Source organism: Amia ocellicauda, chromosome 11, assembly GCF_036373705.1.
Source record: "Amia ocellicauda isolate fAmiCal2 chromosome 11, fAmiCal2.hap1, whole genome shotgun sequence".
Taxonomy (NCBI): domain Eukaryota; kingdom Metazoa; phylum Chordata; class Actinopteri; order Amiiformes; family Amiidae; genus Amia; species Amia ocellicauda.
In genome coordinates this window covers 36,408,019-36,431,155 of record NC_089860.1, presented here as the reverse complement: position 1 = coordinate 36,431,155, position 23,137 = coordinate 36,408,019, and the positions used below count along the sequence as shown (strand labels likewise).

General features: G+C 48.4%; 1 protein-coding gene across 5 annotated transcripts in view; it reads left to right on the top strand.

Annotated features, from left to right (window-relative positions):
- ptprub (protein tyrosine phosphatase receptor type Ub) overlaps window positions 1-23,137 on the top strand; it is a 185,095-nt gene that overhangs the window by 114,090 nt on the left and 47,868 nt on the right. For all 5 annotated transcript variants that reach the window (XM_066717710.1, XM_066717709.1, XM_066717713.1 and 2 more), the window contains exons 6-10: window positions 739-913; window positions 6,502-6,795; window positions 15,660-15,974; window positions 19,072-19,181; window positions 22,369-22,570. In XM_066717710.1, the coding sequence (XP_066573807.1) occupies window positions 739-913; window positions 6,502-6,795; window positions 15,660-15,974; window positions 19,072-19,181; window positions 22,369-22,570 (1,096 nt within the window). The remainder of the gene's footprint in view (window positions 1-738; window positions 914-6,501; window positions 6,796-15,659; window positions 15,975-19,071; window positions 19,182-22,368; window positions 22,571-23,137) is intronic.

Genomic DNA, 23,137 nt, shown 5'->3' with positions numbered 1-23,137 from the left:
GGTCGATTGCTATGTGTCAAAACCTATGTGTTTTAGACGGCTGGGAGACGGGTAGAAAGTGTGGTTTTGAAGCCCCATTTGTCGCTGAGCGGCTCCTTTTATGAATGTGCAGAACCAGCTAATATGTCAGAAGGGTCTTTGCGGGGGTCCGCTGTGCGCTGCCATTACTGCAGGAGAAAAACATCTGCGCCGGCCCCCGTCCCCCATCCCTCTCAGCTGCCTGGTGTGTGTGAGACTGTGCTGCCATGCAGACATAAAACATATTACTGAAACGGCCTTCAGTTGCCCATGATTTACCGATAAACCTGTGCAATTGTCTCCCTCTGTCTGTCTCTGTCTGTCTGTCTCTCCATTTGTCTCTCTCTCTCTCTCCCCTTCCTCTAATTGCACATGATAGGGAGAGACCTGTGTGATGAATGGCCATCTCTGCCTGGTTTTCTGGGCTGTTTCCTCGCAGGCCTGTGCTTCACAGCCCATTCTCTGTCTTTGAATTATGTATTTGTGTTAAATGCTGCACATGTGGAGAGAAATGTGAATGAACAGGGTTTCAAAACATGTGTTTTCACAATCATGGCTCAGATTACAATTAAAGCAACAAGCCTTTCTGCACGATCACTCTGTTGTTTTCAGAGAGCCAGTGCTGTTTGGTTCTCTCTCCGTGCCAGAGAGCGCCGTCCCTGCGCTCGGTGTGATGGGCAGCAGTGACCCGCGCCCGTTCTGTGCTCTTGTCTCCGGCAGCGTCACAATGGAGACCTGACCCCCGCCGCCATGGTGAAGCACCTGAGCCACCGGCGCTTCCTGGCCTCCTTCCAGCTGGACGCGGTGCAGAGCGCGGGGCAGGACATGTACCGCTGCGTCACGCAGTCTTCGCGCGGCTCCGGGGTGTCCAACTTTGCCGAGCTCATCGTCAAAGGTAGGTCCCTCTCTGTCCTCCCGCCATGCCCCGAGTGGGTTTGGTCTCGATGTTGAGTTTTAATCTGAAGTTGGGAAGAAAGACGACCCCTGGTCTCCACTCCCCAAGTGTCCGGCGACAGACAGATGGAGTCGTCAGCGTTTACCCTGGTGTCTGCAGAGCGTTTCTCCACATCGGTGATTGTCTGCAGTTCAGTAGAAACGGCTCGGTGCGTTCGGAATATTTATTTGTGGTGTCTGTAGTTTTCTCAATACACAAATACATTTTTCTCATGCCAGAATGGCTTTTTAAATCAATAGAGGAATATTGCTCTGTTCCGTCTCCGGCTCTTGCCGAGGAGGGGGTCTCGGCTGGAGGGGGTCTTGACTGAGAGCCGACACTCGATGAGCAGCGACTGGGCGATTGATCTGTAGCAACATGTAATTAAAAAGTAATCATAACAGGAATATTATTGTCTGGTGCAGATATTAAAGTTGTACACTGCAACACACACACACACAAACATTATTATTATTATTATTATTATTATTATTATTATTATTATTATTATATGCCCAAAATAAAAGCCTCCCAGCTCTTGCGTTGAGGTGTGCACTGATATCATTCTCATGTCAAAGTGCACAGTGACGGTGTGGTACCTGCTGCCGGCCGGCGTTCACCGTAGCGCGCCGCTCTGCCGTCCCACTCACATTCTCCCGCAGAAAGGAGGCATTGAGATCCGTGACGAGCACTTGACACATGAGTTCAAGCGCCCGCCTCGGCCGAGCGGCGCTCACACGGCGTGGAGGAATGCATTCACACAGTCGCACACAGACGCGCATTATTACAGCTCTCTTCAGAGGTAGACACTCGGACAAATCCCGATCGCTCTTTGTGTGGCACAGAAGAGTGGTTAGCCACAGTTATTTGTCAAGGAGGGTGTGAAGCATTCTCTTGCTCTGTAGGACACGCTCGCACGGCCACTAGGACGAGTTTTTTAGGGATCACTTCCCAGGCTGGCACAGAATAAAAACCAGACACTAATACTAGGGCAACTGACACACAGAGGGGAAACGCACAAGAGGAGCGTCAGCAAATAGTGTGTGAACGAAGAGGTTACAATCTGGGGAATCATCAATACTTTGCTTTCTACCATGTCTTAAACGGTTTTATTGTCCCACCCCACCCCCTCTGGAACAGGAAAACAGAGAGACGTCACTAAAATAACACCCAAACAACAGTGACTTTACCACTGAATCCTTTACCTTTACCGAATCCCCCGCCTCGTCCCAACCCGTCTGTGCCACCCGGTCCCGTGCTGTTTCAGTGCTGTGTGTCAAAGGTGAAGAGTGTCTGGATTCTGTGCGCCGCTGTTCTGTTCACTCGTATGGGATCCTCACCGGTCGTGCAATAAAGCGAAGAGATTTAAACTCCTGGTGAGAATTGGATGCAAATTCACTGGATATCATCCATTTATTAGCCTTGGTTTTATCTTTTTATTTTTATACATATAATATTTGTACAGGGAACACAGCCCAGCTTTGTTTCTTCCTTTCTTTCATTCTTTGTGAATCCGTTGAGAATACAATGTGTTCATGGCCGACCCGGGGGGGTTGCGATGGAAAACTGCTGTATTGTCATTTTAATTATGATTGGTCTGGATTAGGCACACAAGATCTTCCTTCCTGCGTGATTCTTTTGTATTATATATGTACACACACATTTTGGTATGTCACTCATGTATACAATTCTTCTTATACATTTTTTAAAATATAATTCTTATTATTTTCTATTTTCCTTAGAAACAGGAGCCGCCACTTTACTTCACTTTAGATATTTATACCCCCAAAAGAGAAACAGAAAAACGAAGCCACAAGAAGCACTTTATACAGTAAATCGTGTAGAAGCAGGACTAACTCTGAGACATTCTGGTCCACTGTCTCGCGCTGCTCTGTGCCCGAGTGTGATCGGCCTCAACACCGAGCCCAATCCATCAGTTCCAGCCTTTTTTTTTTATTATCGATCGGCAGACTGCTGTGCTGAGTTTGTCATTCCTGCGCGTGGGGGGGTGGTGGCCATCAGGGCCATGGTGTGATGTGACACGTGCGGCGCAGTGAAACTGTGGGGACGGCAAATTGCAGACCGCCGGAGGCAGCGAGACCGAGATCTGTCAGCATCTTTGAGGGGTGGGGAGGAAGCCTGCGCGTTGGCAGCATCAGCGATCGAGTTAAATACCGAGGTGCGAGTCCGTGCCGCGACTCGGAGTGACTCGTCCGGAGAGAACGAGAGCGCTTCCTGTGGGCAGCCGGGCGTGTTGGCTTCACGGCTCCCTGCGGGATGGTCCATCCCTGCCTTGACGCGCGGAAGCGTTGAAGAGCCGTCATCCTCCCCTCGACTCAGACCACCAGGGTTTCTTTTGTTTGTTTTTTTTAAGATAAAAGGCCATTAACAATCTCTCTCCAGTAATGAAGAAGTTCCAATGGAGCCCCTGTTCGACAAATATTGTGAATCGGGTCTCAGGGATGATTCCCACAAGGGGGCCGGTTTGATGTGCCTGGAAAGAGAACTGATCAATTATGAAGCATAAATAAAACAATCCTACAAAACAAAAGAGCGGACGCAGGCTTCTGTGATTTCCAGGACATTGCTAATCCCGTAGACAGATGGGCCGGCGTGCGTTTGGTTGTTTACAGTGCTGCGATTGTTTGTCGTAGCGATGAACGGCCTCTTATCGGCACAGAGAGCGACCCGGACCTGGCTCTGACAACCGGGGCTGGCCAGATGGTCAAACAGCAGCCCCCCGTGTCGGCAGCCGTGTGTGTCCGCTCTCCCCGTCCAGCGCTGTTTATCGCCAGCTCCTGATAAACAACCTCACCTAATGAGGCGTAAAAAGCCCCTTCAAAGTTACACGATGACCAGACGCTCGTCTTTCTCGTTCAAACATGACCAGCGGCGTTTTAAAGAACAGTTTAAACAGTTGGATAGTTTGAAGGTCGTGCTCGGCTCTGGACTCGCTAATGGGAGCGTCTGCTGCAGAATCGTAGTATCCGGGCCGTGCTTAAACAGCCTCCATTAAGGAAGACTTATTTAAAATACACTGCTAGTTAAACTAATTACGTGATGAAGGAGCATCTTGCAGTGGCTGTGAAATGAGCTGGGGCTGTGTGTGCCATCCTTTCCTTTGTGTGTGTGTGTGTGTGTGTTTTCAGGAGAGGCCACTGAATGTGCCATTAGCAAGCAATTTACGAAGTCGCTGACGTTAATGAGGGACTAACCAGGCTTTTAATTGGCTTGATCAACAATTTGCCAGCATGATTTTTCTCAGTTGGCTGCTGCGTTTTGGTTCCCTTTTCTTATCGTTTGTTTGAAGATATTGGACAAGTATGGATTATTATTATTATTGCACTTATTGTCGAGGTGGTTATACTTGACCTGTAAATGCACTCGGAGAAATTGATTGTTAAAACCGTACCGTTGCATACATTGGATTTCCTGTCTGATAAAAGCAGAAAAGGCTGACTTCCGCTCTGGACTCGAACCCGCCTGTAGGCCGTTTTGCCCGGCCTGTCGGTTGGGGGGGGTCTTTCCTCTGGTTGTTAGTCTCGCCGCCCCCCTGAGATCGGCCTTTCATCTTCCAGAAGTCGTTCGCGGTGGGGAGAGCACCGGTGCGGCCGGGATGAAAGTCAGAGAAGCACAGACAGCACCATCTCTCTGGGACCGCGGATTAGTGGTGGGAGAGATTTCACAATGATCTCTTTCTTTTTTCCAATATTTTCTTCTGACTGTTTTGTTCTTGTTCTCCCCTCCCCGGTGCGATTGATATTAATTAACCTTGTGTTTGTCGGCAAGTTCTTTTGAAGGAAAGACGTTTTCAGCCGCAGTCAGATCGGAAAAGGATAGCATTCTCCCAGCCGGCAACTTTTATAACTACAAATGAGCCGTTTTATTTCAGACTTTGCTACGAGGCCCATTTGTTGTTTGAAAGCAGCTCTGAAAGAGGACAGAACGGACAAAAACTTTCCGTCTCACCAAAACCACAGATTTTTCCTTTTTTCCTCCCTCACTATATTGCGCTTTGATCTTCCTTGCGTATCGAACCCCGCCCCACGATCGGTACAGAAACAAAGACACTCCGGTCCCTCGTAGCCTTGGTGCAGAACGTACCAGAAAGCAATCTCGCCGATGTAGATGAAGATAAATTATCTCTCTCTCTCATTATTTCGGTTGAGATCAAAGAGTGATTTGTCATCCAGCACTGCAGAGCGGCGCAGCCCGGCGATCGTACACATGACTGTGCGGGTCTTTCTGAGTGCTGGTTCTACGCTTGTGGTTTCAGGTCCGATCTCGGTTGCTCTGTGCCGCGGAGACCAGGGGTCAGGTTGTCCTCTCTGCTCCTGTCCCGTCCCCTCCCTCCCTCCAGACACAGAGGCCTCCACTGCTCTGTCTCTCTGAAATGGAACAAAGGGTGGCGGAGAAATTAAGGGACTTGAAAAACAATTTGTCGTTCTCCTTCAGCTGCTGCCTGCTTTTACGTTGTGTGTGAAGTGCACCTGAGGGGCTGGTGTGAGACTGGAGTGCCCCACCGCTGCCTCCTGACTCGTCTGCAGAGGACTTTGTTTTTGTTTTGGGAATGTGAAAAGGAGGGAAAAGAACAGAGGGAGAAAGGGTTTCAATTAGGAACAATACTTGAAAAGTGATTTGCAGGAGTTCAGTCTGAATGTGATATCGCAGTGCTGGCGAGTGGCTGCCCTGAGTGAATGGAGGTTGTGGACGAGCAGTGAAGCTTAGCCCTGTGCTTGGGAAATGTATATAATGTATATAATATATTTATTTATGGAGTTAGGTTGTCATAAAAATAATCAAAGTCATTTATCTGTGGACCTCGTTTCTTTCGTGTAGTTCAGAAATGGGCATTGCTTCCAGTCCCCGGACCCGGGGAGGTTTCAGCTGCTCTCGGGATCTCGAATGTGGCTTCAGTTTGTGGAATATTAGATTAGATTAGATTAGACATTTATTTTCTTATTTTTTGCGACACCGATATCAACAGAAGCTGAACGAGATAATCGCTCGGCAAACAAAGTATCGTAGCACCGTGGATGAGATCAGTACAGCTGTTGCGTTTCTCCTGGGAGAGACAGAGACTGCTGCCAGAGAAGTCACTTCCGCCTGTTTTCTCTTCTCTTAAAGGCAGATGAAGTCACAGGCGGAGATCAGGAATCTGTGGGACGCCAACAAGTTCAACGCTTTGGCCATAGAGTCTCAGTGTGGCAGCTCTATATCTAAAGAATTACCACTCTGTTGTGAAATTTTCCATGGTGTTTCTTGGGGGTTGTGTCCAGAGATCTCAGTGCCTGATTGGACAGCTCTGGGGCAGGGGGGTGTCCAGAGATCTCAGTGCCTGATTGGACAGCTCTGGGGCAGGGGGGTGTCCAGAGATCTCAGTGCCTGATTGGACAGCTCTGGGGCAGGGGGGTGTCCAGAGATCTCATGCCTGATTGGACAGCTTCAGGGACCAGGCGAAGGTCACATGGTGTCTTTAAGTGTTTAACTCTTTCTGTTCCTTGGCTTCGCTGCCCGTTGCCTGATGATGCTCTCTCCTTCCCTGGCAGTGCCCCCGTCCCCCATCGCGCCGCCCCAGCTGCTGAGGGCCGGCTCCACCTACCTGATCATCCAGCTCAACACCAACTCCATCCTCGGCGATGGGCCGATCATCCGCCGCGAGATCGAGTACCGGGCCAGCCAGGCGCCCTGGTCCGAGGTGCACGGCGTCAACATGGCCACCTACAAGTTGTGGCATCTGGACCCCGACACAGAGTACCACATCAGCGTGCTGCTGACCCGGCCCGGAGAGGGCGGCACAGGGCCGCCGGGGCCCCCGCTGGTCAGCCGGACCAAGTGTGCCGGTGAGTGGCTGGGAACTGGGGTGGGGGGGCATGGGACGGGTCCAGGGAATGAATGAATGAATGATCTTTAACTGTTATCTGTATTCAATTCCAATACCAAACTATCTGGTATTATTCACAAAGATTGAACATAAGACAGTGTCCAGTCGAGAGGAGCCCATTCACCCCATCCTGCTCGTTTGGTGTCCATTAATAACTAAGTGATCAAGGATCCTATCCAGTCTGTTTTTGAATGTTCCCAAATTGTCTCTTCAGCCACATCGCTGGGGAGTTTGTTCAGATTGTGAGACTCTCTGTGTGAAGAAGTGTCTCCTGTTTTCTGTCTTGAATGCCTTGAAGCCCAATTTCCATTTGTGTCCCTGCTGATCTGGAAAAGCTCCTCTGGTTTGATGTGGTCGATGCTTTTCATAATTTTGAAGACTTGGATCAAGTCCCCATGTAGTCTCTTCTGTTCCAGGGTGAAAAGGTTCAGTTCCTCAGTCTCTCAGTAGGACTTTCCCTTCAGACCTGGAATAAGTCTGGTTGCTCTCCTCTGAACTGCCTCTGAGCAGCGATATCTTACCGTTTAGGTCACATGTTTATCTGACGTATAGACTCTTAATTTACTGTTGAGTTGTGAATGATCCGGTTACCCCCCATCCTTCTAGGAAGACGTTTAGGCAGTTGTGTGTGACTCAAGTCAGACATGTGGATGAACGGTATCTCCACACTCCCTACAGTGCCGCCCTAATTGGCTAATAATTGTCCTTGAAATGTGAGTGCCACCGTCTCATCTGGAGTTTGAGGCGCTGATTACCTATTGATTAAGATGCAGAAAACCTGTCCGGGAGGCAGAACCGGCGGAGACTAAGTCTGTTGTTTTGCTCGGCCCTTCGCAGAGCGGTGAGGTTTTGTGTTTCTCTCTCGTGTCTGATTAATGGAAACCGTGGCGGAGCGGTGATGCGTTAAAGCGACCAAGAAATGAACAAAAGAATGGGTGCGTTCCCTCCCTCCGTTTCTTGGCAAGGACCCCGGGGCAGAGGTGACGAAATGAAAACTTGCTGTGGAGACAAAAAGCAGCTTTGCGTAGAAAGGTGTGTAGCTGGTAGATTTTAAGGATTTAATAGTCATTTAAAATTAGCTTATTCATTTAATAATCATACACATTTGTTTAATGTTTAATGTTTCAAAATACCAACAGCTGCAACCATAGAGGGAAAGAGAGGCTTTCGAAATACGATTAATTCACAAATTTATGTCTCTGGAAAATATATAATAATAATAAATTATGTTAAACTTAATGCAGGTGTCTATCTTTGTTTAAAACCAAAGTGAGAGAAGCCCGGCCCAGGGTTGTGAACCCGAGTGACTGGATGGTGGCCGAAGAGACCTGGTTTTTCAGCGCCCCTGCCCGTGTCTGTCCTGTTCAGTTGTCCCAGTTTTTCTCGCCGCAGCCCCTGGCACACACCCCTCCGTTTCTCTCGCTCCGGCTCCTTTCCTCTCTCTCGGCAATCACATCTCAGATGCGCTTCTTCTCTGTCACAGTCAGAAGCCAGCGTTCATCCATCACTGTCTGAAAACAGACCCACAATCACCGGGCAGCGAGCGGAGCGAGGCCCAATGCAGCACGCCGCCCGGCGCAGGAGATATTAAATGAAAACACTCCCGTAAAGTGATGGTTTGATTCAGCCGCCGACAAAATCCCGGCCGGTTATTGTCGGAGATGGCTTTGTCTGGATCCCAATCGGCTGCGCTTTCAGCACGATGGAGTTCATTTTCCGCCACTTTAATCACTCGAGACAGATCTGATTTTGTCTTCGGAGAAACTGATACTGATGCCAGACAGCGACCGCAGCCGCGGAGGAAAAGACTCCCATTACTAATTTATGTTTAAGGTGAATAATATTAATAATACCCATACTTTACACTACACTTCATTAGTCATAGTTTGCCTTCGCTTGTGTGGGGGTTGAATAACAGATGAGTGCCAGCCATTAAAAGCAGGACTTTTAAACTGTTAAGAATAAGAACGGACCTCAGAGGAGTGACTCGGGTCCAGGGCACCACTTTTTTATTCCTTAATGTATATTTTGGGTGATTCTTCATCACATTGTCAGATTTGCCATGATATCAGAGCCCAGGTGGCACAACCAGTCAATTGATCTTGTAGTTGGTAGCTGATGCCGGCGGCTGTGAGGTGCAGTGCATTATGGGTTGAGTGAAAGAAGCAGAATCTGTCGTTTACTAGTTCACACTTTGCCTTTAAACACCCGGTACTTTTATTCTCTTGTTCAGTCAAATGTGAGGCTTGTTTGTTTTTGAGTACAGGGTGAAACTCTTTAGGGGCCGCGTGGTGTATCTGCTCGATAAATTCCCATTTTACAAAGCAGGAGTTCAGACTCCTGTGTTTGACCAGACTGATATTTATCTGTTTATCCTTGCAAAGTGCAGAGAAGGTTGTGTGCAAACTGGGTAAATGTGAGGCTTCATTGATTGTTCCGTCACAGAGCGGATGCCACATGCGTGACAGATCTTGTGTGGACGATGTTGGGGGTTCAAGCTTTCTTTGGGTTCAATTTACACACATTATTATAAACTGTACACCCATATTTTGTATAAAAGTTGCAGATTTCAAGGGGTTAGGAAAGCGCACGTGGACTGGGAGTACCAATCCATCCCTAAAATGGCTCACTTTGGTTTCTTAGTATAGATCACACTAAAGATGGTGCCCAGTGACTCCACATTGTAGCCAAAATGGTGTCCAAAATGGCGCTACATGATAACTTGCCAATCTTTAAATGTCGACACCTTTAGTGAATTAATATCTTTATTATTCCGGCAGCATCCGGCTACTTTTCCAATTATGCTTTTCTAATACGCTATGTCAACACATGTTCAGATAAATGACGGTCGTCTTTTCTTTCATTTGCGTGGCTGCGGAAGACGCTCGTCGCGCCAGTTGGCTGCGGCTGCCGTTCCAGCACTGAGCCGGCGATGAGAAACCGTATCGTTAGCCGACAGCAAGGACACGAGTGTCAACCAACAGGCTTTTCAGCGCCGTGTTCGAGGGAGCTGCGCTAGTGGAGAAATATCTACTCTAAGTTGTCTCCTGGGGACAGTGCAAGCTGGTCTTCAAGGGAGACGCGGAATCCATCATCCATCTTTATCCTTCACTAGTTTCCTGGGTACTTTCCTTGAAGCGCTAGCTCTTTAACTCCCTCTCCGGCCCCCTCTGCTACCCGGTGCTCCATCATTGTTATGGCGCTCCTTCCTGGGGACGGGATTGTGCTGTAACTACGCACGCAAGTTTACCCTGCGTGTAGTTTTCCTGAGGTCTCCAGCTGCCTTCACTGTGAGACGCTCCTCTCTAGCAACTGCAGTCTGCCACAGTAAACATGCCATAGCACTACTGAGTGTGGTATATTGTGGTTTTACCATGAATGTCCCAGTGCAGTCAAGTACAGTGAAACAAATTAAGTCATTGAACAGCTGTCTCTACCCTCGGCCACATGAAACTACCCCAGGACCTAATCAATCACCCTCACCTCCGCTCCGCTGTGCATTGCGTGCTTTAACACCCGCACATCCATGTTTCCTTTGCAATTGAACACGTGTAAAGAAACGTATTGGAAAATACATGATTTATTGTGAAGCAAACCAGCAGAACATTAGCAATACATCGTTTTTTCTTTTCCCTGACTTTATTAATTGAATTCACACAACCGAAATGGCACTCTGTGCTTTAAACCGGCTGCCACAACCCCTTTCTCAGTCTCACACAGGAGTAAATAGAAGTAAATAATAATTAATGATCTATTGTAAAACAAATAGAAGGAATATAAATCACTTCATGAATAACTCCCTGCTGTTGCCATCTTGCATCACGGCTAATAATTTCAACTCAATAAAAATGTCTAAAAATACTCCGTTCTCTGCTTTCCAGCAATGTCACCTTAATGCGATCCGACCTGATCCGTCCCGCGCCGCCCCCGGTGCCGAGTTTCCCCGTTAATAACGAGACCGCGGGCTCGTCAGCAATCGAGTCGGTTGTAAATTAGCTGACTGAAGCAGGTACCTTTTCAAATTGGATTAAAGAATGTGATTGTGCATCGGGCTCGTCTCGCTTAAACAGGAATTGAATTCTGCAGACCGGGTGCTGAAATAATCACAGTGAAATTCAGTGTTGTGTCTCTCAAGCCCCTGTCTGTGGCTGACACTGAGGCGGTCCTCAATTAGAGCTTTGGCCCTCGATCCCGGCTCCTCCTCCGGCTCTGACTCATTTAGGCGAGACCCGACCGCAGAGCCCGACTCACAGAGGAGAGACCGGCTCTGGCAGGGTGGTGCTCGATGGACGACATGAGACTCAGCCTTATGGTCGGAGAGAGGAGACCTGGCAGTTGTGCTTGGTGAAGAACCGTTTTAATTAGCTGTGTGATTCCAGGCTGCAGTTAGCACGGCTTCAGCGTCTCTGGGTAAATCAGCACAGTGGCGACTGCGGGTTTTCACAACTGTGTGTGTGTCTGTGTGTGGGTTAGGTGAGTCTGTATATATCTGTGTGGGTGTGTGTGTGTGAATGTCTGTATGTGTGTGTGTGTGTATATATATATATATATATATATATATATATATATATATATATAATGTGTGTGTACGTGTGTGTGTGTAGTGGGACTCCTCTCTGCTCTCCAAAGAGACGCAGGTTTCAGGTTGATTTCAGCTTCAGTTATTGTAACAATGCAGGCCAGGCAAGAGCCACGATCCCTCATGAAGCGATGAGCCACTCTTAAAGAAACCGCCGAGCTGCACTCAGTTATACACCCTGGTGTCACATATTGATTTAAATCCCTCGACTCCACATCTAACCGTCATTGTACCCGGCTTTGATCCCACGGCCTCCCTTCCACTTTAACAAGAGCCGTGTCGGGTTCACAGCGCCAAGTGATTCTTCTACACGTTTTTCTGTGAACCAACGCACTGCAGTTGGACGCGGTTCAGCTCTTAAATCGTGCAATTACTCTGCTGAGTGCCTTCGAGAGAAAACCCCACAAAAATATATGTTTTTACTTCAGGCCTGGGGCTTTTCACACTTTCCTTTTCTTTCTGTCTGATGCAGACGCACAGTATAGACACCCCCTGCATGCGGCGTCTCTTTAAAGGATCGATCTCTCCCTCCCGGTCTCGCTCACAGTCACAGTTTCGGTCGGGATTTAAGAGGCGAGGCGAGGTGTGCAGCGGAGATGAGGGGACCGTAATTATCCTGTAAAAATGATGGCGATTGAGTTCGAATACAAAGCACCCTGGAGATCCGACGCAGCGGGACCAACTGTGTGATTTAACAGCTGAGCCGCACAACTTAAAGGGAAACGACTCCCGCGCTCCTTCCCTCTCACTCTTCATAAAGAAGGGCAATAACTGTACCTTTCCTAAAAGCCGCTAATGATCATCTAGTGTCTGTTGAGTCCTGAGGACCTGCGTAAGTTTCCCTGTCGGAGTGGTGGCGTACCGCGGAGCGGAGGATGGATCGAGCCGGGACTGAGCCGTGCGAGAAGAGAGGCATTGTGGGAAAGCAGGGCTCCAGTCAGGCTCCCATCTCCCCTCACCTCGGTGGCGGAGGGGGGGCCTGCAAATGGCACATTACAGCAGCCAAGCTCAGCGGAGCCGCGTGAAATGCAATTACCCAGTGTCCGATTCACCGCGATCGCAGCGTTCACAGGGCAGCTCCATGTATCAATATTAGCAAATGTAATAAAGTGGAAAGTACCCATTAAGGGCGCCACACATGTGCCCTGGCGCGGCTCGCCAAAATTGGCATTCAGGATGCGAACTCCTGCTGCATTATGCAAATCGGCTCTCTGGCAGCAAGGGGTCTGCCGGTCCACGGGGTTGTGTGAGAGGACCATTTGGCCACCCAACATCAGTGTATGGAGCGCAGCTTTCTGCGGATCAGAACGGGCCAAACGCAGAGAGCAAACTGAGCACTTGGGGGCCTGGCACCCTGGCATCCTGGCATCCTGGCAAGGGTAGCTGAACTCTGGGCATGTGGCAGAGTCACGATGGTTAGGGGATTAAATTATAGATGAATAGAGCTGGTTGTTTTTGTTCCTTCATATGAAGCCTGGCAGACCTCAGTAGGACACATGAATCTCTCTATCTCTTTTTATATACGTGTGTGTCTATATATACACACATACATAATATATCAGGGCTCTGTTATAGATTTCCCTGTGAGTGATAGATAAAAAGTTGAAGTCTTTATCTGAAGAGAGAGAAACAAAAACCATAAAAAAAGAAAGCGCAGAGAATCTCATTATTGATCGGGAACAAAGCACACGATCCCGCTCTCCCCCGGCATATTATGCTGTCGCCTGCAAAAGGAAAATCTAGAGACAGAAAATGAAAGTCAGATGACAGGGAGAGTGAGAGGGCTGTGTGGACGGGTGTGTGTGTTTGCCGTGTGTGAGAAGGCTGTGTTTGCTCATGGTTTCTCACACTGGTCTTTTGCACACTGGCAGAGTATGGATTGCATATGTCGGCACCCGAGGACGTTTGACAGATCTGTTCTGACAAATAATATCAGTGTTTATTTTTTTAAATATCAAACCCACCTCTGAGGGGGGCACATTATGTGCTGCTGAAGTAGGAGAGACAAGGAGTACCTAAGTGCTATTACATGCAGTTTTGTTCTGATTAAATCACGCAATTAGGTTCTATTGTGTGTAGTCTTAGGCAGATGTATGTTACATTATAAATACACAAGCACAACTTCTTCACGCACATGATTGTATACATTAGAAAGGTCTCCCTGTGGCTCCCATCCGTAATTACCACTACACATCTATACATACATACACACAGACATTATACAAGAAGAAGAACATAAGAAAGTGTCCAATCGAGAGGAGGCCATCTGCCCCATTGTGCTCGTTTGGTGTCCATTAATAACTAAGTGATCAAGGATCCTATCCAGTCTGTTTTTGAATGTTCCCAAATTGTCTCTTCAGCCACATCGCTGGGGAGTTTGATCAGATTGTGAGACTCTCTGTGTGAAGAAGTGTCTCCTGTTTTCTGTCTTGAATGCCTTGAAGCCCAATTTCCATTTGTGTCCCCGGGTCTGTGTGTGTGTGCTCCTCTGTTTTGAATATTTATTCAGTTATCCTGTTTGAAAATGTAACGTCTAATCACAGTGTGTTTATCTCAGGCCACTGCCCTGTCCACAGACACTGCGATCAGACGAGTCCGTGCTTCCGATTCCTCTGCGTTCTTTATGCTATTGAGAAAGACATGCTCTTTTTCACTACCACAGCTTCCCTGAACCCACAAAGATCTCCCATAAGGACTCTCTTCACCCCCCGCTGACTCGGCTCTGATCGGTGGCTTCACTGGGGCGGATGTTTGTCACTTGTCTGGGCAGACCGGGGGCATGGCGGTGGCACGGACTGCCTCTGTCCTCGCTTGAAGACCCTCGAGTTTCTCAGGGCTCACTCAGACTGAAATCCTTCGGTCTCTCATCTCACGCCAAGGAGACGTTCGCCGAAGAGTCAGAGCCACCTTTCACGGGCGGGCGTCTGGCTTTGAATTTCTATTAGTGAAACAAACAAATGTTGTACATGAGAGAGAGTGTCGTCGGGGGGACGTATCGATCGCTTTAATAATGCACTATGACAAGAGATCCACTGCCTCCTTCTCTGACCTCCGGTCTCTTACTGGAATAAACATGAAGCAGTCGCTGGTGTTTCTGAAATGACTTTCAGCCGCTTCTGTGGTTTCTCGTTTCAGATTGAACCGGCCACTTCTTGGGGGTGGGGGGGGGGCATTCATATTGCTCCGGGAGAGGAGGGGGTTAACCGGCTATGATTATATCAGTTGGCGATTCTAAAAATAAGCGGCCTGTCATAAAAACCCGGCGATAATAATAACAGCCGGAACTGAACGCCCTTGGATTCGAGATTGTATTTTTATCTGCTCCCCTCCGGGCAGAGGAGCAGCTAGCCGACTGGTCAATTTGCTCACTGAGCCGGATGCGAGAGGGAGACGCTGGGGTGACGGGGATGGGATGGTGACAGGCTGACAGCACGCCGATTGCCCTGACCCGAGGCCCGTCTCGTTAATTAGTGTAATTGGCATCAGTGTCGCCCAGTGGACACTCACTGTGGACTCCCGGGGGCACTGGCCGATCGGGGGCAGCAGGACGGAGGGTTGCAGGGGGCGGTGGTCTCTCTTCCTCCTACGCCAGTCGCCCCTGGTGCTCGTTCGTGGCGCCCACCAGTCACTGTGCGGAGTTGTGGACACGAGCTTCCTGTCCCCTGGCTCCGAGCTCGGAGTGACAGAGCTGCCAACCTCCCGGACTCGAGAAGCCACGAGTCACTGGGAGGGAAAGATAGGAGCAGATCTGAAACGATTGCGATGTTGTCTGATGCAGTACGAGAGAAAAGCGATTTTATTCCCATTATTGGATCCTTCACCTGTAAATCCCATATCGTGCCCTTATTGATGAAACATATAGTTTTTGTTGATGATACATGATGTGTGACTCGTATACCACTTGTCCTGCCTTTCGTTCCTTCCCATGTGTCTGAAAGACACGTGGTCCATGTGTACGTTCATTTGATATGATGACAATATAGGTAAGAAATTAATCTCACCATATATTTTGAACATGTAAATAAAGATCAAAATGCATTTTAAATAAATCCTTTTTATTTTAAAAGTTTCAAAAAGGAGACATACGTGTCCTGCCATATATTTTAAGGTGTGTTTGTTCCCTGTGGGTGTAATGATAGTGATTGTCTCACAGCTGTCTCTCTCCATCCCTGTGGGGTGTCAGGGGTCTCGGAGCGGCGGAGACCCTGACGACACTGACCGTCTCTCTCCCTCTCTCTCCTCAGAGCCCATGCGCGCCCTGCGGGGGCTCACGGCCACGGAGATCCAGGCCCGGCAGCTGGCCCTGCAGTGGGAGCCACTGGGCTACAATCTGACGCGCTGCCACACCTACTCTGTGTCCCTGTGCTACCGTTACGCGGGGGGCAGCGGCAGCGGACACAACACCACGGTGCGCGAGTGTCTGGCGGTGGAGCACAACGCCTCCCGCTTCACCCTGCGGGACCTGCCTCCCTACCGCAGCATCCACGTGCGCCTGGCGCTCGCCAACCCCGAGGGCAAGAAGGAGGGCCGGGAGGTGACCTTCCAGACCGAGGAGGACAGTAAGGCCAGCCTGCGTTGTTTTGGCATGCGGAGGGGGTGTGGCTTTAGGGTTGTGTGACCATAAGAACATAAGACAGTGTCCAGTCGAGAAGGGGCCATTCGCCCCATCGTGCTTGTTTGGTGTCCATTAATAACTCAGTGATCAAGGATCCTATCCAGTCTGTTTTTGAATGTTCCCAAATTGTCTCTTCAGCCACATCGCTGGGGAGTTTGTTCAGATTGTGACGCCTCTCTGTGTGAAGAAGTGTCTCCTGTTTTCTGTCTTGAATGCCTTGAAGCCCAATTTCCATTTGTGTCCCCGGGTGCGTGTGTCCCTGCTGATCTGGAAAAGCTCCTCTGGTTTGATGTGGTAGATGCCTTACACGATTTTGAAGACTTGAATCAAGTCCCCCCGGTAGTCTCCTCTGTTCCAGGGTGAAAAGGTTCATGTAGGAGGCGGGGCCATTATTGATCGATATGTTTGAAAATGACTAAATCCTCCAGTTCCATTACTGTAAAAATCCATGTCAGTGGCACAGAAATAAACTCCTGTCCCAGAGATTCACGGCCCTGCAGGTTTATAGGCAGCTCCACGTCTGCTAGGGCCAACACTAAACCTGGGGATGAGCCGTAATGTAAACCATTTATTCCAATCCTCGGTTCTGTCGAGTCATTAAAAGCGTGGATGGGGTGAAAATAACGACAGGCCCTGCAGTTCTGTGACCCGTAATGAGAATCAGTGCAACACAGAGCAGATAGACTGCATGTGTGTGCGATAGGCAATGTGTTAAAACCTCCTGTAATACATCAATTAAAAAGTATATTGTAATATGAGTCATTAAATAGGGTTTCCCAGTTGTGCATATAACAGCCTCTTTCAGGTGCTGGATTACAGTTTTACAATGTTTTGGTTAATTCAGTATCCATCTCTTCCTGCCTCGGACCTTTACGTTGGTTGTGTTGCTTTAAAAAAACTAATTCAAACACGAACCAGAACTGTACCCAGCTCTGCCCACCTTAAATAAGTCATGAACGAGCCGCTGCATGCGTCGCAGCCGGTAAGCAGATGTGACAGCGACACAAAGACAACAAAAGCCAGTCAGCATGGTGAGCGCGTAGCTTTAGTGCGTGAGGCATAAACTCAGTAATTCCTCGCTGAAATATTAATGTAAACTTCAGAATAATGTTCGGCGACCAGAAGAGCGGATATTAAATATTTCGCTTATTTGTGCGTTTGTGTTTGTGATCGCCCGTACATCGCACACGGGGCAGCACGTGTTTTGATGAAGATGCTCGGAGATGAAATGCAACTAAAGACGGATCAATCCTGAATTCAAAAAAATGTGAGCCGGCCGAACGCGGCAGATCAATTGTCTCGTTCATCACAAGCTTTAATCCACATCTATCTGTGCGTTTCCAGCAGACTGCCTTTTTATATCACAAAGGAATGTCAGGCGTTTTCGCAGAACGGGAATAATTTGCATCATGTCCCGTTGCCAGTTGTCAATTTAGTTTTCTTCATGGGGAGCTGAAGTTCGGGGGGGCGGCGGGGGTTAGAACACAAAGCCGGGGAAGTGAAACGGTAAACAAGGCTGGACAAACAGCCGAGGACGTTTGTTTTTGCAATTAACTGATAACTGCCAACGTTCGCTCCCACGACATCCACTGATCCGCCGCTGCTCTCCAGCTCCAGTCATTGTTAGGTAAAGGACAGAGTCCAGCCAGTGGAAATCAGCCATTAAAATCCCCAAACAAGAGCGAGGCGGTTTCTTTAACTGATTCTCTCTTCTGCCAGCTGCCTCTTTCTGCCCCAGCATCGCTCCAGGTACAGATGATCATTAAACCCCCGTCCCCCCCGTCCCACACACCTCTACCATTAAGACTAAACACCTCACTAGTGCAGCGACAAGCCTCTGGCCAGGGCACCGCTCTCAGACACCGCCGCTCAGGAGGGGCTGAGCGTGTCATTAGCGTGCCCCCCGCGGCGGGGAGAGGAATGCCGGGACGAGACGGAGAGAGAGAAACTCCTTGATGAGAGGGATCTCACGAGCAGCTCTATCTTCTCGTATTGACAGTGTTGCCTTCATCCCAGGGAGAGGTGGCATCGATCACACATGTGAGCTGGGTATTTGATTCCCCGGGAAAGTCCATTGGCCCCTTCAGTCCTTTTGAGTCATCGATGGGTTTCTGTGGTTTAGGACATTAGTGATTGAGTGTCACCAGTGAGGAAATCTAGGGTTTTACCTGAAGTTATTAGAAGGAAATGAAGCCCATTCAGCAAAATAAAGGGACATCTTTTGGATCGTACAGCCTTCCTGGAAAACGGTTCCATCATGGGGGTTAAAATGAATGAATTTGGCAAAATACTACTTAAAACCTCGCAAGTATATAATACATGTCACCCAGCACAGGTCTGTGAGATAGTTTAACATTTAAAAAGCTGCCATTATCTAGGAACATTGGCTTTCTTTCTTTCATTTTCTTTCTTTCTTTCTCTTCATGTCTGTTTAACATCCTTATTCCACACCTTGCTATACTGCCGAAACTGACCTGCCTGTGCAGATTTACTGTCTGAAGCGAACAGATCGATGCTCAGCCCCCAGGCCTCGCGCAGGCTTATCAAAATAGCTTCTCCTTCGTGCCGATGTCTCCGGCCCGGAGGATCGGCACGGTTAAGTGAAATTGGCCCTGGTGGCAGTGACAAAACTGAGACACGGCTCCACTACTCCTCTGTCTCTCTGTCCCTCACACACTCTCTCTCACTCTCTCATACACACACACACAAACACGCCAGCAATACAGGACATGAAGACTTGTGCACCTTCTCTGCATGTGGAAGTACTAAGTGATTGACAGGCTGCTATAAATGAGAAAAATATGTATTTACGTCATATACGGTTTCTAGATTTACACAAAACCAATAATTTAAAATGGCCCAACCTCATGCCTGCAATGTTCCTGTGCTGACTGGCATGCAAGCACTGTATAATAAATGTATTAGTGTTATCATACATTTGTTAGTGTTATAGTACATTTATTTCAATGTTATACAGTATTAGTGTTATAACTGTATTACAATGTTATAGACATGCCCGCATGTTTTTAATCTTCTTGCAGTTCCTGGTGGCATCGCCTCAGAGTCCCTGACCTTCACCCCGTTGGAGGACATGATATTTCTGAAGTGGGAAGAGCCGGTGGAGCCCAACGGACTGATCACCCAGTATGAGGTAAAAGTTCGTCAATGTTTACATCACGTCCTGTAAAGTTAGGGTCTCCTTTAAATTGATCCTCAACCGCCCATTCATGCGATTACCCTGGACACACTGCCCCTTTCGTCCCCGAGTCCACTTGAGTCCTCGACCTTCATCACGGACGTGGCTCACTGCCGGTGGCCGGACATGCTCTCCTCTCCACAGACTGACCGTCGGATGAGGAATCGCTCCATTAGGGCTCCGTCTGGTATCTGCTGTCTGTTTCCTCTTCGAAAGACTGTCCTGTGGTCTCTCGCCTGGTGTTTCGTTGATTGCCGCTCGTTATGAAGGAGCCGGACCAAAGCGGCGGTATTTAATGATGCCGCTGGTGCCCCCGGAGGTCCATCAGTTGTCAAACCGTCTCTCTCTCGCACCGGAGCAGCCGATTGGAGACGATTAAAATAAATCAGCCGACACCCTTGACCTTGTGTGTGATTTGGACGACATCAGCCGAGTCTGGGCTCTCGCTCTCCAGCCATTAAAAACAGATCTCTCTGCCATTTGACTTTCAGTGGACCGAGCTGGGGAAGATAATTAAAGGGAGTTCAATCCCCCCTGCGATTGGACGGAGCCATATTCTGATTTGACGGGAAGTGTGATAGAGGGATTGAAGGAAGCCGAGGAACTGAGGAAATAATTGGAAACTCTGAGCTCGCTTGTGGGAATTCGACCTGGGCTTTGGAGACCTTTTGATTCCCCTTCTGAAGGATTATGCCTTTGAAGTCCTAACTTCCCCAGAACTGCAGCTTTCGTGATCGACGGCTGGGACGTCCCTCTCGTTCCATCTCACTCGGGAATACTGGTCATGGGGGGGGTGTTAATTAGCGTTTGGCCGGGGTGTGTAATTGTATAAGTGAAAAAACGTTATTGAGCATTTTGTGGCGGCATTTTCCTTCAAGTTCATGGAGGGGCTGTGGATCTGTGAGACGTGTGGAGTCAATTTGCCCACAGTGCACGGGGGCTTCCAAGTGACTAAAGCGCAGCTCGGGAGTGTGATGGGTGTCCCAGAGACGGGATGCCCTGGTCAACTGTCCGACCTGGTCTTCACCTGCTTTGGCCAGGAGTCCCACGAGGCCGGTGCGCCACTAACGAGAGAGGACGAACAATAAGGGGAGATGCTTAATTCATTCAGTTATAGTGTGCTGTGGACTGTATGTGTGGCCCAGTGTTATATTGTCAGGGATTTAACAACGCGCTTTCTCAGAAGAAGGACAACTTATTCTGGTGTAGATCTCCTTGCACTAGATTGCAGAATTAATCGAATGGTGATATCCAGAACAGATTGGCTAGAGATCACACTGTCCTGCCTCTGTGTTTACTGTGAATCTATATAAGTATGTTGAACTAAAACCATGTTTACAACAAGTCGTCCAGCTACTATAGGACTGAGTAAATGATCCAGATGCTACAATCGCAGTCAGACCTGACAAAGAACATAATCCAGTAAAATTTAAAACATGTCCATTTGGCTCCATTATCTCCCGCTCTCTTGTACGGTCTGAGCACCAGATCTCAGGTTTAACAAGTAAAGAAACTCCTGCAGACTGTCCAGGGCCTGTTGGTTTAGAGAACGCTGGCTACACCGGTGCTTCTCCCCAGGTTTTATTCCCTATAACGTCAGTGGGGGGAACAGGTCTTGCTTTTTTAAAGGGCACAAGCCGTCTACAGTACGAGAGACATGGGAAGTGATGGCAGCAAGGGAGGCTTGAACGAGGGTTGTTTCGGTGGAAAAAAAAAAAAAAAAGGCCAGTGACCTACAGTGTAGCTAGAAGGTGTGAAGCTTTAGAGCCGAGCCATAGGCGCTGCGCTGGTATTAAACTGCTCCGATCTCCTCACACTGAATTACAAGGGCTTCCACCCTCGCATTGAGGCGGTTTGTGTTGCTCACACCAGGTATTTTGGTCCAGTGAAAAATGTGTGGGTGGAAGTCACACCTGTAATTGTTAAGAAAAAAAAAAAGAAAAAGCCGCCTCCAGCTTTGTGCTCAAATGAGATCAGACCCTCGCAGCTCAACGTACGGCCTGGTTTGTGTTGTGTCCCTTCTTGTTGTTCTTAGAATTGTGTCCCTTGTCAGTGCACCAGGAAGAAGTCCGCTGTATACACACAATTGTATACAAACACAACTGAGAAGTAGTGCAGGAGGATAAACTGACACAAGAAATACTTACAGATTTGTAGACTCATTTCAGCTGAAGATATAATTATAATATTTCATATAGCCTATTTGTTATATAATGTGAATGGTACACAATTACCATTCCTGTTTTGTGTCTGAACGCACATCTGTGTGGGTCTCGTTGTGCAGGAGCAGCCCATCTATTTCGCTCTCTGGTCTCGTTGTGGCTCAAGAAAAGTGTCCTCTTTCAGTCGCGTATCCCAGAAGCCTGCAGATTACAGAGATTGCTGATGCTATCTTGTTGGGTTAAGGAAAGTGTTTCTGCTCGATGCGAGGCACTTTGTGTGATGCGATTCTTGTGTTGTGTAATAATACACTCACGTATAATGGCTGTCGCTGTGTTTCACCCCATACTTAACTTGAGTGTAATACCCCAGAGGGAGTCGGGGCTCGTCTTGTGTAGCGTTTCAGCATCCCGAGCCGTGATTGAAAGCCCTCGATATATAAATATGAGATGTTTTCTCAGAGCCAGGCGGGGGGAACTGAGCTGAGGTGATGTGGTGTTTGAGCAGAGGTCTGGGCGGCACGAGAGGCCGGTCAATCACACCTGGGGGGTCGGTCCTATGCATGCATGTGTGTGTGTGTGTGTGCGTGTGTGCGGTTGTCTTCTAGGTCTTTTTTAATCTCTTGGTAACATAAAAGGCAGGAAACGTCTTGGGGAGCCTTCATCCAGCAGGGGATCGATATAGACTCATGCTGATATATCTATATCTATATATAGGCATCATCATCATCATATATATATGACACTGAACATCAAAACGATGGGGATGGCTGATGGTGATGATGAGATATATATGTATGTATTTATATATTATATATGACTGTGTAGAGTTGCTATGGCTTGAGGAAGAGAGGAAATGAAATATGGGTGTGTAGCAATGGTTTTTCCAAAGCACTGGTAGAGAGCGTCCACGTTTTATTTAATGGACGACACGGAGGAGTATTTAATTTCAATTAATTCCACTTCCTGGCTTCGTCTCTCAGATCAGCTACCAGAGCATCGAGTCCTCGGACCCCGGCATCAACGTACCCGGCCCCCGGCGCACCGTGTCCAAGCTGCGCAACGAGACGTACCACATGTTCTCCAACCTGCACCCGGGCACCACCTACTTGATCTCGGTCCGGGCGCGCACCGGCAAGGGCTTCGGGCAGACAGCGCTCACCGAGATCACCACCAACATCTCTGGTAAGACGCACTGCCTTCGCATCCAGGAGGTCTGGCAGTCGGTCCCGCCCCGTGGCACGTCTTGTCTGTGGCAGCCATCTTTATTATCATTCATATTCTTATGACGTAATTCAGATGATGCCTTTATCCAGGGTAATTCACACGTTTAGTTTTAGTTCTTTTCTCAGTCTAACAAATAATGTGCTCAATATTACCAGTGATTATGACATCATGACGAACACAAACCTGCTGCACCTGGCAGGCAACAACACAGACGTCGTATGCGGTAGCTTTCTATGACACAAATAAGGGTGTTCGAGCAGCTAGAGGGGAAAATGTATCCGTCTTCATAAATCTTCACAGACGGAGAGCAGAGAAATGCATGCGGATGCACCGTGTGAATAATAGAGACGCACTAAAGGAGACAAAAACAGACTTGACCTGCTTTTTTAGGCTGACAGAAATCAAACGCGGTATTGAAGTAGTGGAGCAATTCATGAAAACCTCTGCCTTGTTTTTGAAGCATCTTATCCCAGATAAGCTGAACCGATACAAGTGTCATCTTATTGGAAGTCAGCGTTGTTCACC